Genomic DNA, 14,375 nt, shown 5'->3' on the forward strand with positions numbered 1-14,375 from the left:
CTTTTTTAAAAATGGGAAATATTTCAGCTCCTAGCCATGTATCTGGGATACTCATACCTTTCATGATGGCATTAAATAAGGTCCATAAATAAGGAACCCAGATCAAGGGTTCTTCTTTATATAGGTCCCCAGGGATTTTATCTAGGCCAGGTGCTTTGGATGTAGAGAGGGTTTTGATAGCACCCTCGACTTCTGAGGCCGTTATTTCATTTAAAGAGTCAAATTGTGCTAGCTGAAGAGGACCCTCCGTAGGAATCAGATCATCTCCAGTTGAGTACAATGACTTAAAATGAGCTTCCCAGGCAGATGCTGCAATATTCGGTAAAATCGGGGATCGTTCGTCCTTATTACCTATGTTGGAGATAATTTTCCAAAATCCCCTCATGTCCTTATTAGAAAGAACAATTTTGAGGGCCTCCCATTTTTCAAATTCCCATGACTTTTTTGCATTTTTAATAGTCTTGTTATAAAGCTTCCTGGAAGGCTTCAATATAGCCTTATTTTTTGTTTTAATTGCATTAATAAGAGCAGATTTTGCCTGCCTACATTCTTTAGTATACCAGGAGTTAGAGAAGTGATTTTGCCTGGACTTAGTTGATGGAGGATTAAAAAAAGTTTTGAGAGCCAAAGTAAGATGCAGGTAAGTTGATTCTACCGCTTGTAAGTCCCAATCGCTTGGAAGTGGGGTAAATAACCTTTCGGTTTCAAGAAGCGCTGGGAGGATCAGCCCATAAAGTTCTAAGATTTTGTCCGGAGTGCGTTTAACTGAATCCCATCTAATTCTTTTATTATTGTCCAGAAAAAGGTTCCGGTCGGCTGTAGGGCCAGTAGTAGAAGATGCTTGAGAGACAGGAATTAATAACTCAAGCAACAACGCATCGTGGTCACTGTCAAATCTAGAAATGACAGAAAAGTCTACAATGCTATTCCAAGAAGATACCTCCACCAGAATATAGTCTATTAGGGAGGAATAATTGTCCCTTTTAAAGGTAGGTTTCCCTGGCTGGTCTGATTTTAGACGGCCATTACAGGCCCTCAATGAATGCGTAAGGACAAATGCATTAATTTGCATAACTAATGGAGTCCAAGCCTTTACCTTCTGGATTTGGGGATCTGGTATTAGATTACAGTTATCTTCCTTGTTGTCTAATATATATGGGAGATCAACTAGCGGTTCGTATTGACAGTTAAAGTCACCCGCAATTATTAATCTGTCATGTTTAGGTAGGTCTGATAAACTAGTAGATAATAAGTCGAAAATCGGAGAATCTTGAGATAGGCTAGATGGACGTGAATAAACGTTAATAAGAATTAATTTAAAATTGGGTTTGAATAAAAGAGCCAGACCTTGAAGATCTACTGAGAACAGATCCAGTTCAGAAATAGTGCAGTCTAAATGAGTTGCAACCCATATAGAGAGACCCCCGTAAGGTCTACCCCTCTTCCCCTTAGTTGCTACTACAGTATGTGCCGAGAACCCGGAGAACAGTGTAGGCACAAGCGACCAGGTCTCCTGGAATAATACGACATCATATTCTGATATAAACTTAGACCACTCTGGGTTATCTATCTTTGAATTTATACCAGCGATATTCCATGATAGAATCCTGATTTTAAGATCTGAGGGGGAAGCTATGGTTGATTGGCGTTCAGTACAAGGAGTCTCCACATTAGCTGGGTTACTGACTTCTTCGCTTACGTCTGGTTCATTAAAACTAGGCAATACACAGTAAGTTGACAAATGGGTTGGAGTATATAAGTTAAAACAAGGTCCAATAGCATTAGCATGTACTTTCATGTGTTTGTTTGGGATTTGTGTAAAAGGTAAAGAATTGTTCCCGAGTCAATCACATTCTTCCAGATTGGAAAGTGCTTCGAATCTATTGGAAAGTGATAATGTATTAACACAGGATGAGTTGGCAATGGTAGGGGCACTAGACTGTGCCATAGAATTTTTTACCCTGGCTAAGCTTGGGATTTTGAATTGACGTTTATTATAGAAATAATCATATGTTAGAGGCACTATTTCAAACGATCTCCTTTGAGGGGGAAAAAAGTTTCTAAGAAGCACAGGCAAAACGTTAGTGCTCGAAAAGTGCACAATAACACAGTCCCCTTTTAGCTTCTTCTCCTGAGAGCCCACCCAGTCAACTCTTCTCGCCATGATGATCTTTCTTACGAGTGATTGGCATACCCATTCAGGGGCACTGAGATTTGACGATATCCAGAATGCACATTTGTCCATTAGATGGATAGTAGACTCTCTTTGATTGGGTGGTAACGGGGGTACCTGTGCCAGAACCAACGCCAAAGGGGCTGCTAGAGGGGATAAATGGAACGTTGGTTGTACTTGTGTTGTATTTGTCGTAGTGAGTATAGCTTTAGATGTTTTCGGCTGGGCTAATGCACAGGGCCCTTCAGTTCTATTTTGGGGAGCATTAGGATGTTGTGAGCTCCTAGTGATTTCTGGATGCGCTACGGATAGAGCTGTTATGATCGAGGGTTGGGCGGCCTGTGTCCCTGGCATGGGAGTATTTTCTGTTGAAGTTGGCTGGGGCACATGTAAGGGACCATCAAGGATAACATTGTTCCGAGCTATTGCTGAAAAGTTATCAAATCGTGACTCCAACTTGGAGATCCTTACTTCGATGCTTGCCAATTTATCAATTATCGGATCAATGATAGAGTCCAATTTCTTAAGTAAATCATCCCAAATTGACGTTTGGTCGATGACATGAGGGACAGGTAGGTTGGGTGTTGAAAGGGTTGCTTTAGGCTGATGAAGCTTTTTGGTGGGTTTTTTTAGCGAAACTTTCTTTTTCGTAGCACAGGTCGTTTTAGGGACCGTAGGGTTATAGACGGTCAACGTATTCCTGGTTCTGGTCTCTCTTAACTTGGGGGGTGATGTTAAGGCCTCAATAGAGATTGGTGGACTTGGATGAATGCCGGTTGTTGAATTACAGTCTCCAACGCTTGGGGTCAGATGTGAATTAGGGTCTTCAATGCCAACTAGATCTCGTGGAATACCTGGGGAGGCTTGATTACTGATTTGGGAGTTTAAATGAGCAGGCGAACCCTGGCATCTCAGTGAAGGACATCCAGGTTCCAAGGACAATCTCCTTTCAGTCAACTCTATTTCGTGTGCAAGTAGAGTCGTTGCCCTAACCAAAAAAGAATCTAGTGTAGCACCAGCACCAACAGGAGTTTTTGATCTGGTGCTTTTTCCTTTCACCATTTTGATTACCGATTGTACACAATCACACTAATTACCTTCTATGGTAGTGGCTATTGGAGAGGTGGCCCAGCCCGGCCTCGTCAGGCCCCGGACGGCCACAGACGGTCCCGCCCTTGTCCCGGGCTTCTCCCGGCGCTACCCGCGCGCTACCCGCGACGCGGGGGGCAGGGTCCGTTTTGTAGCGCCTCCGGGCGCGCTTACAGCGTGTTTCCTGTCCCTGGGAATCCTGGGAGGTGTAGTTTCCAGCCGGCGCTCCCCCCACACAGCGGTCGCGGAGGCTAGCGACAGCGGGAGAGAGACGCTGCAGACACCAGGAGTTTGTAGCACCAGGGAGCTATGGCAATCTCAAGTAAGTTTCCCAGCCTCTGACCAGGTTTCTTGTTCGTCCCCCGCTCTGCCGGGGGCAGGGTCCGTTTTGTAGCGCCTCCGGGCGTGCTTACAGCGTGTTTCCTGTCCCTGGGAATCCTGGGAGGTGTAGTTTCCAGCCGGCGCTCCCCCCACACAGCGGTCACGGAGGCTAGCGACAGCGGGAGAGAGACGCTGCAGACACCAGGAGTTTGTAGCACCAGGGAGCTATGGCAATCTCAAGTAAGTTTCCCAGCCTCTGACCAGGTTTCTTGTTCGTCCCCCGCTCTGCCGGGGGCAGGGTCCGTTTTGTAGCGCCTCCGGGCGCGCTTACAGCGTGTTTCCTGTCCCTGGGAATCCTGGGAGGTGTAGTTTCCAGCCGGCGCTCCCCCCACACAGCGGTCGCGGAGGCTAGCGACAGCGGGAGAGAGACGCTGCAGACACCAGGAGTTTGTAGCACCAGGGAGCTATGGCAATCTCAAGTAAGTTTCCCAGCCTCTGACCAGGTTTCTTGTTCGTCCCCCGCTCTGCCGGGGGCAGGGTCCGTTTTGTAGCGCCTCCTGGCGCGCTTACAGCGTGTTTCCTGTCCCTGGGAATCCTGGGAGGTGTAGTTTCCAGCCGGCGCTCCCCCCCACACAGCTTTTAGCAATATTTTTAAAACCACAAACAATTTTCTGACACAAAAAGTCTAAAGTAAATAGCTTTATGTAGATAAAAATCCTATTTTAATAAATATATATTTTTTTAATTTTCATGAAAATATTTGAATAAATACAGGAATATGCAGCATTCCCTTTGAAATCTGTCCTTTCTGCTATTAGCATGTGGTTCTGGTGAGCAAAGTGTGTTTAAATGCAGGGGCAGAACTGAGCACAAATATAAACACACTTGATGAAACACAGATCCCCACAATTTTTGTAAAAGTTGTAAAAATTGACACAGATGTTCCTGAAGCCATTTTTTATCGATTTAGAAGACATTGCCTTGTTGGGACCTGGGTTCAGGTCCCCACAGCGTGAGTGTGTTATCACACCCAAGTCCCCACAAGGAGAGAGATATATATATATATATATATATATATATATCTCTATCCACCCTCCCAATATCATGTGCTTTCCAGCGCTACGCACAGTCCTTTCAGGCCAAGGGTAAGTTAAGTACACTGCCATGAAATTTTACATAAGTCGGCCAGTAAGCACCACTCCGGTGAATGGTAAAAAGGCATATTCACACTACTGTTTACTGCTGAACACAAAATGGGTGTGCTGCTGCAGGAAAGTGCTCCTTTTTTGCATGGTAGCCCCCCCCCCCCTTCTTGCCTGATGTTGATGCTCTTTGACTAAGGGTGCCCTGGGTTCCTGCCACCCAGGTACTCAGGGCTTTTGTTCTTTGCCTAAAACTGTACTGTTGCACTCAAAATTGGCAACTCTCTGGCCACATGTACGTCCCTTGTAAAAGGTACCATGGGCACTGTGACCAGGGAAGGCCTCTAAGGACTGCAGCACAAATTGTGCCACCTTTAGAGGCTCTGTACCTCAACACACCCACTCTGTGCACCCTATACCTTACTGTGGTATAGTATATACAGAGCCAGCTTCCTACAGCTGCCACAACCGTGTTAAGTTCAGTTAACTCCCGTTAAGTGTAATAGTCCTCTACCACCACAAAGGTAGCACTCAGTGTTCCCCTTCAAATCCAGCAACACCATATTATCATGAGACAGGCCTGGGTCATGGCACACACACATAATCCGTGTACGCCCAAACCAAAAATCACAACCAGGGGTCCAGATAGCCATGCAGCTGGGGCTCTCAGGGCATGGGCGCACATCCGTCACCAGGTATAGGACTTTTCCATTCCAGTAGTCCAGTAATGCCTTCTTCAGAATTGTGAAGATTCCCATACACTTCTGATTTTGTCTCTATTTTCTGATATTTGGATAAAAATAATTAGTTTAATGTTCCTTATTATGTGCTGTTTTTTTGTTACAGTTGCAAGTCCCACACAAGTGGAACTGGAGCCCATGCAACTGGATCCGGAGGCCGAGGTAAAAGTAGCATTGAGAAATGAATTTGATGCTTCTGGCTCTTTGTGACGTTATTAGTTATTTTGGGTGTGGCATCTTCCATGTGTCAAAACGATCTCACATTCTGTGTAATTGTCAAGAATTCAGTAATGTTCACAAATATTAAATATGCTGAGAGAAATTGAGTCACTAGTCTACCTTGAGTAATAAGCACATTCCTTGTTAGGGAGAACTCTGTTACTAAATAAACCTGAACTCAATCCACTGTTAGCTATAGTACAGAGCAGGCACGCTTAATTTACAGCAATGAGTAAAGTATTTATGTAGTGCCAAAACACAACACAATGACAATCCTAAACTAAATATGAAGAATGGAGTACTTTTTAATCCATAAAATGACACCACCAGGGGGACCTATAGTTGCTTTAAGGCACAAGTTATAGTTTCCAGAGCTAACCATAACTGGGGAAATTCAGTAGTTTCGTATGTTTAGAACTTTAAGTTGTCACTGAAATTCTCAAACCTGTACCAATTCAAGGATTGCATCAAGAGCATTTTTTGTGTTAGACCTATGACGTTGTTGCTAAAGAGAACAGCGTTTGGAGACACTTTCCCATCCAGTGCACTGGTCCTTACAGTGATTTGATAGTGTGTAGTTTATTTTTTCCATACTCTTACATGTTTAACTATCTTGTAGGAAAGTGCCCCTTTTTGACATGGTCACCCCCTTTTTTTCCCTGGTACGTGATGTAATTTTGACTGGAATTGCCCTGGGTTCCTCCTAACCAGGTCCCAAGTGCCTGATCTCTTTCCCTAAAACTGTACAATTGTTTCCCCAATTAGCAATTCCTTTAGCACCCCTGTAAGTCCCTAGTAAATGGAACCCCTTGTACCTAGGGCCTGTGTACTAAAGAGGGTCCCCCAAGGGCTGCAGCATGAATTGTGCCACCCTAAGGGACCCCTCACCAAACACATATAAGACTGCCATTGTAGGGTGCCTGTTTTGGTGTAGACAAAACTGGAAAAACGACATGACGCACATCCCTGTGTGCCATGTCCCCTAACACTGCATGAGGTGTTTGTAAGTCACCCCTACAGCAGGCCTTCCAGCCCTAAGGCAGGGTGCTTAATACTACATGTGAGGACATACCTGCATGAGCAGCTATGACCCTGTGTTTGTCAGTCCCATTACTGCCAGTGCAAGTGAACACGGAAGCCATTTTAGACCAAGTGTTGGACACTAGTGAAAATTACTTCCTCAGCTACATGATGGCTTCACTGAAGATATGGATGTTTGTATCAAATATCTTGTATTGATAAACCCACTCTGATACCAGTGTTGAATTTAATAATACATGGTGCCCTCTGAAAACATACCAGCCTCTGGTGTGTTTGCTGACTGGTCTCTGCCAGCCTTTATTATGCAAATCTGTTTCCCATCCCAGGAGAGTTAGCAACCCCCCCCCCCTTGTCCAGAGCCCCCTTTGGCACTTGGAAAGGTGGGAAAATTAGCTAGTCAGGTAGGCCTGCCCCCCCCAGGCTAGTACCACTCCTAAGGTGGGCTAAACTGAGGCGTACACAACTTTTGAGAAGTAGCCATCTTTGTGATTGTATACTTAGGAGTTCTGGAACAGGGTTGTGCCCACTTCCCACAGGAAGTGGCCGTATAAGGGGCATACTGACCCCAAGGGCCAGTAGCCTATTGGCTAATACCCTACACTCCCCTAAATCCAGTATTTAGAGGAGCCCCTGGCACCAGAGAAACCAATCCGGACGACCTGCAAAGAAGGACATGAAAGAGCCACAAAAGCTGAATCCTGAAGGGATCAACTGCTCCAAAGACATTTCGTCCTGCAGCTGTTGTGCCTCCAAACCCTGGGAGGACTGCCTGCCTTCAATAAAGAACCAAGACCTCCAGTGGAACAGTGAAACTGTTCCCTGCATTCTGCAAAAACACCAAAGAAAGGACTCCGAGGATCCAGGAACTGGCAAAACACAATGCTTGAAGCCACCACTGCACCTGTCTCTCCAAGCCAGAGTTGAAGTGGGCCAATGGTGCCACCAAGATCCCCCATCCCTCCAGAACCTGAGTCCATTGTGGTTTCGCCCCTCATGGATCCTCAGTCACATGCAGCCTCTGCCCGCAGGCCCTGTCTTCGACTGCTCCTGGTAAGAAAACCCGACGTCCAAGGACATCTCTGCACTAGTCGCACCTGGGCTGTGGAGAAGAGAAACAAGGGTGTCCCTTCGTCCCTGAGCATCGTGAGACCCCCCCCCCCCATTGGTTCAGCCGGACTATCCCCCAGTCAAAGCCTGCAGCCTTTTTTACTGCAGCCGTTCTCCATAGAGTAACATTGGGGACCCTATGCTTTTTTGCACCTCTTCACCTGGCTGCCATAGTGCCGCTAGTGGTGTTCTGCTGGTGCTGCCTTGGACCTTGCCTACCACTCACCTTAAGTTAGTCACTGTACTATACCTGAATGCCGCATTGACTTTTCCTCCCAGAGGATAACATTGCAGCTTTTACAAATTATAGTGCCGACTTATTGAACTAAAAATAATTCATATTCAAAAATGTACTTGTAAGAACAATTTTCTTCTGGTACCTAAACACACATAAAGATACTTGCTCTTTTGATAAATTGGTGTGGATCTCCTTTTTGAGTCGTATGTCTCATTTATTGACTGTTGTGTGTATTTTCAGATGTCTTGCACTCCTATGTGGTAAGCCTAAGCCTAAGGCTACTCGACCACACTACCCTAGAAGAGCAACTTGGGATTGCCATAGCAAACCCCCTGACCACTTATAAGGGAACTCCTAGAATTTTTACAGGATATATCTCAATTTGATATATCCTATAAAGAGCCAGATTCCTACATACCACTGTGAAATCTGTGTGATTAAGAGGCAACTGTGTTCTAACATGTAAAGCTTGCTTCCTGTTTTTTTCTCAAGTTAGCGACTGGATTGGAAGAATGCTGTGTGTGCTTGATCTTTCCCTTTCTTGTGTACAAGATGAGCTGATGTATACTCCTTTTTTCTTTCAGGAAGTCGACTTGAGCCACCTGCAGATTGAAAAAATGGAAGGTTTTGAGGTATTAAAGAAAGTGAAGGTGAGCTTATCTTGAAGTGTAAGGGTGAAGGGTGTGTTAAGCTTGGCAAATGGTAATTCAAACTTTTGTCTGACTTAGAATTGATCATCTTAAATATGGTATGGTTGTTTAATTTTATACTCCATTAATTCCTTAGCTATTTTGTCTTCTGAAGTGTTAGATGACCGTCCACCAGAGTGATTTATTCTTGACCTCTTGTCACCACTGCACACTCCACATAACACACAGCATACTCAAGCATGCTTGCATACAGATGGGGGCTTTTGGTTAGTGTACCTTCTGCCGTTGCCTTATTTATGCAGACACCCTTCAGGCTTTGGCTCCAAGTGCTGGTAGTCTTGTTTTAGTTCAGAAAACTGCATTTGCAGATGTGTATCTTTCTGCTGTTGTTTTTTCTCTTTTTTTTATTATAAATGATCTTCATTGAGTTTTGAGTTGAGATAAACTGTAACAATGCTGTACACTAGGATATGACACAGGTAGTTAAAATATGTTTGAGGCATGTGCGCTGTAGATCACATGCTTTGCATAAGTCTGCCATTCAGTGTTGGGTCCGGATGTTTGCACTTTGTTTTCTTTGAAGAAGTCTTTTCCAGTCACGAGGTAGGTGACTCCTCCTTTCGCTGATAGTGTGCATCGACTCCATTGTTAGATTGTGTTTTTTCTGCCGTCAGATTCGGACCTCAATACCTGCCCTCCGGTTCGACATCGTTTCTTGGGTTCCCCCCACGGTGCGCAATCCACTACCCTCGACGATATTGTTTCTGGATCGCGTTTCCCATTCTTGCGTATCGTATCGTTCACAAATCTGCGATCAGAAAACTTGTGTACGGCCGTTGGGCCTACCTGCCTTGGGTCAGCTCCCAGTCGATGGAACGGACTCCATTTAAATTCTGCCCTGGGTGTCGCACTAAGTGTCCGAGCACCGGCTTGCACGAAGTGTGCAACTTGTGTCTGTCCCAGGAACAAAACAAACAAACTGCGACATGTGCCGATCTTTTCTATCCAGTAAAACACTCTGTGATAGTCTGGCTCGACGTCACAAAATGTGCCAGCGCAGTGGCTCTGCTCCGGATCTCTTTGGAGAAGATCCCGACTATGAAATCTTTGACACGCAAGGAGCCGAAGAAGAAGAGGAACACATTTCTGTCCGAAGCCGATTCAGACATGGAAGAAGACGTTCCGCAGGGTCAGCGTACCGTGAGTACTAATACTCCCCTGCCCCACACTATGCTCAAGAAAAAGGCTCCAGTGCCTTCGGGCCAAGGTCAGCACAGAGAACAAGTTCCAACGCCCTGCCTTCGGGCTCGGCACCGAAACACCAGCCAAAGTCTTCTGGCTGTGGACCGCGTCGGCCCCATTCGTGCACCGAACCGAAACCTTCTGCACCGAAATCCAAACACGTCATTGTCACCATTCCTTCGATATCGAAGCATAAATCTTCGGATCCGAATACTTCGGCACCGCAACCTTCCGCTCTGGAAACATCGACATCAAAAGACAAGACGGCTCCTCTTCCATCCAAAGAGCCTCTTTCGATGTTCCACCTTCCAACAAGGACCCGAAACAGAAAGAAGTGGTCATTAATCCAAAGACTGGTCATATTCATATAAAATTGCCAGCTAAACGAAAACCAGAGATGGAGGAAGCTTGCCACATTCCCCTTAAAAAGAAAGATGTGGCTACTAAGCCCTCTCCTACCCCCCCCCCCCCCTTCCCCACTTGACCCTAATTTACTCATTACTCCTACAAATTCACCACAAACACAGTCGCCTGGCGAACTGGATGACGGGGACGAAGATGCACCAGATGACAATGATCCAGAAGCATGGGATGGTTACAATACAGATCCCAACACTGACAATGACCCAGATATATATACCCTACAAAACCATCTCCACCTGACAACAATGTAGGGTACATAGAATTAACAGGGCTGCTCAATATCACAGAGTTCAGATTCACAAAGAAACTCTTGAAGAGGATTTTCTCTTGAGACATTAAGTTCTCAAAGAGCAACTCAGACACTACCCATGCTTAAGGGCATGCTTAAGCACGCAGATGATATTTTTAAGGACCCGGTGCGTGCAAAAATAGCAATACCACGGGTAGATAAAAAATACAAACCTGCACCTACAGACCCTGTCTACATTAAAGGCCAAGTTCCTTTAGACTCCCTAGTAGTTAGTAACGCTCACAAACGAGCGAACTCTCAAACAGGAGATGCCCCGCCTCTTGACAAGGAGTCCAAACTCCTATATGCCTCTGGCAAAAGAGTAGCTGCACTGGCAGCCAATCACTGGCGTATTGCCAACAATCAGGCTCGCTTAGCAAGATATGACAGGGCTCACTATGACGAATTGGAACAATTGCTCAATTTCTTGCCAGACAAACATAGATCAAAGGCACATGATTTAATTCAGGAAGGAAAACTAATTTCCAACACTTCTATGAGATGTGCCTTAGACGCAGCTGACATGGCAGCTTGAGCTGTCAACAAGAGTGTTCATTAAGATGACACGCCTGGCTAAGAATTTCAGGGTTTAAACCTGAAGTCCAGGCTTCTATTTTAAACGTACCCTTTGATAAACAACATCTCTTTGGTCCTATGGTGGATACTTCTTTAGAAAAAATGAAAAAGGACACGATGTTGCAAAATCCATGGAGGCTTTGCAGACCCCAGCTGGTTGGGGTTCCTTTCTCCACTCCTTTTACAGGGGGGGGGGGCTCAAAAAATATCCACTGACACCTCTTCTTATAAAAGCAACAATCAGTCACCCTTTTCCTGAAGTTACTTTAGAGGAGGATTTCGGGGCAATAGTGGTAAGGGAAGGGGCAAAGGTAACACACCACATACTACCCCTGAAGCAAACAGTGACTTGCCTCCTCTTCCCCCCCGATCTTCCTCACCCGTCGGGGGATGTCTCTCTCAATTTCTTCCCGTCTGGAATACAATAACTTTAGACAGATGGGTCCTAGCTATTATCCAATCTGGTTATTGCCTGTAGCTTACCGACAATCCCCCAAACATTCTTCCACGAACACAAAATGTCACCAGAGCATCTGGAGCTTCTCAAACAAGAGGCTCACTCTCTACTGCAAAAGGGAGCTATGGAAACTGTCCAATTACAATATCAAGGGGTCTGGGTATACTCCCTATACTTTCTTATACCCAAAAAGGACGGCTCTCTCAGGCCTATATTAGACCTCAGAGACCTAAATCTCTATATTCATTCGGGCCACTTTCACATGGTAACACTCCAACAGGTGCTGCCACTTCTTCAGCAAGACAACTTTCTGTCTACTCTAGACTTAAAGGACGCATACTTCATATTCCAATACATCCCACTCACTGCAAATTCCTCAGGTTTGTGGTAGCAGGCCCGCATTACCAGTTCAAAGTGCTCCCATAAAGAGTCACCACTGCTCCCAGAGTATTCACCAAATGCCTGTCAGAAGTCTCTGCACATCTGCGAAGACAACATTGTAGTAGTTTCCCTTTAAGCCTGTTCCACATGCTCTGTATTGCTATGATGTAATTGTCATGACAATGGAATGCTGTTGTTTGAATCCCAGGAGGAGCAGTTCCTGGAAGCTGTGGAGATGAGCAGTCAATAAAGTATGTGCTCCTACTCCTACCTTGTTTGGCATAATCTCTACAAATTTGGTGACGAGTTTGACTGTTCCTCTCTCCACCCACGTGTGCAGTGACTGTCTTCAGTGTCCCCAGCTATTCTGGACTCATTTTTAGGTCTCGCCTGGCGTAGGCTGCGTGCATGCGCAGTCTCGCTGGAGAGATTTATTGAGATGTGGGTATTTTCTGTAAGGGGCATTAAGCCCCACCCCTCTTTTCCATTGGCTGACGTCACCGTTTATGCTAAACGGTGGCGAGCCATTGGAAAAGAGGTGTTGGTGATGTATTTGCTTGGCTTTCTGAGCCGTCCCATTTGGACGGCCTGGCCTGCTTTGCGTTAGTCGCAAAAGGTTTCTTATCTTTATGGTGCCAAACACATGGCCCCATAAAGACAAGAAACCCTTTAACAGGCGAGGCCGTCCAAGTGGCTCGGCAGAAAAAGCCGAGCAAATACGTCATGGCGATCTGCTCCATGCCCGCGGTCGACACCCGCCACTGGACTGTATGGGCCGGACAACGCCTCCGCCGCAGGGCGAGACTACTGCATCTACTCAGCTGGCCTTGCAGCGCTCTTCTTTTACCACTGGGGAGCACACCCTCACCTAGTTCCCACAAACCGGATGTCCGGGGTCAATCCAGCTTTCGTGCCAATCAAGCCATCGTGGAACCGCAGCAGCAAACACCTAGCAAGCGAAACCTGGACTGCCGGACCCCGCGTGGCTGACCTGTCATTTCTGGAGAAGAGAGGCGGTCTCTTCAGGGGCGTTCCATTACAGAACAGGTGGGCGTCTCTGTGGGGGCGGGTTTTTTCTATTAACAATTGCAGAATCTAGTAGAAAGTGCTGCCGCAAACACTCGCCTAGTCCCACCCCTTAACCTGTCAGTTCGGTACAGAGCCAGACTTTCCCATTACCCTTTCTCCTCTTCCGCACGAAGTTAACTTGAGTCGGCAGCGAAGATGTGCCGTCAGATTTCAGGATGATTTAACTGGAGGGCCACATTCTGTAACCTCCATCCCGATTCGGAAAGATGTTGCCATGCGACAGGAACCCACTACTGGAACTACACCCCTCACCTGATGCTGGTACATGCTGGTGTCTCTGGAACCCATCACTATCACTGAGGCATCAACATTTATGTTTTTGGAAGGCACACGTTTCCCTGGACTTCATCCTTAACACTGTACCTCATCCCTCTCCCTAGAGCCCACCCTTTGTAACTGGACTCTGCCACTTTCCCAGATACAGACCCTTGGAACGGACCTCTGGCCCTGGATAAGCACCTGTCTCACTGCAATCCATCCTTTCTCTGGAACCCATCACATGACAATTTTAAAGCAACTAACAGGAACTTGACTGTCTTCAGCTACCATTCGTAGCCGTTTTATCCCACCAGTGGAATTACTGGACTTTGCTGACCAATAACTCACTGCCACCACTGGTGTTGCCCTCTACCACCTCATGGACCGACCATTGCTGTCTCAGCAAATCAGCAACGGCCTCTGCAAACAACTGAATTGGCCTCTGCTTCCATTGGAACTACCCCTTTGCTAAAACTTACCCAAGGTGTTTGACCACTTTAGCCTGTTTCTCCTACTGCTGGAATTCTTCTTCTAACTTAGACTATTTGGCCATCGTTATAAATGCACACTATCCGTGCTGGTCCCAGGGGTCCCTTATGTCATTGCCAACCCTGGAGCTAACCTACCACATAAACCGCCTGTGCTGGTGATAGAGTAACTTTGTCAGCTGATGACCTGCAGTTCACTTACCAGTACCCCACTGACAACCATCGCTGACCCCGGTGATATATTGCCCACTGCTTACCGTGGAGCTTCTGTGTCTCAGTGTTGGGCTTGGCCTGTGTGCATAAAACATCATGGCTGGGGCTGCCGTGCATCGAATGCTCCCTGTGCTGGCTTGCTTTTGCCTGAGTACCTTCAGACTTCAGATAAGGCAGCTCCATAGTCGTTTATTCTTTTGAAAAGGTGGTTGTATTCTGCAGATTTTGTGAGATGTTGT

General features: G+C 46.1%; 1 protein-coding gene across 4 annotated transcripts in view; it reads left to right on the forward strand.

The window, feature by feature from the left end:
* Positions 1 to 14,375, forward strand: part of PPP1R7 (protein phosphatase 1 regulatory subunit 7) — a 565,298-nt gene that overhangs the window by 217,755 nt on the left and 333,168 nt on the right. For all 4 annotated transcript variants that reach the window (XM_085634149.1, XM_085634151.1, XM_085634150.1 and 1 more), the window contains 2 exons: positions 5,572 to 5,627; positions 8,655 to 8,720. In XM_085634149.1, coding sequence (XP_085490275.1) covers positions 5,572 to 5,627; positions 8,655 to 8,720 — 122 coding nt within the window. The remainder of the gene's footprint in view (positions 1 to 5,571; positions 5,628 to 8,654; positions 8,721 to 14,375) is intronic.

The sequence above is a fragment of the Triturus cristatus genome, chromosome 11, assembly GCF_964204655.1.
Source record: "Triturus cristatus chromosome 11, aTriCri1.1, whole genome shotgun sequence".
In the NCBI taxonomy this organism is placed as follows: Eukaryota; Metazoa; Chordata; class Amphibia; order Caudata; family Salamandridae; genus Triturus; species Triturus cristatus.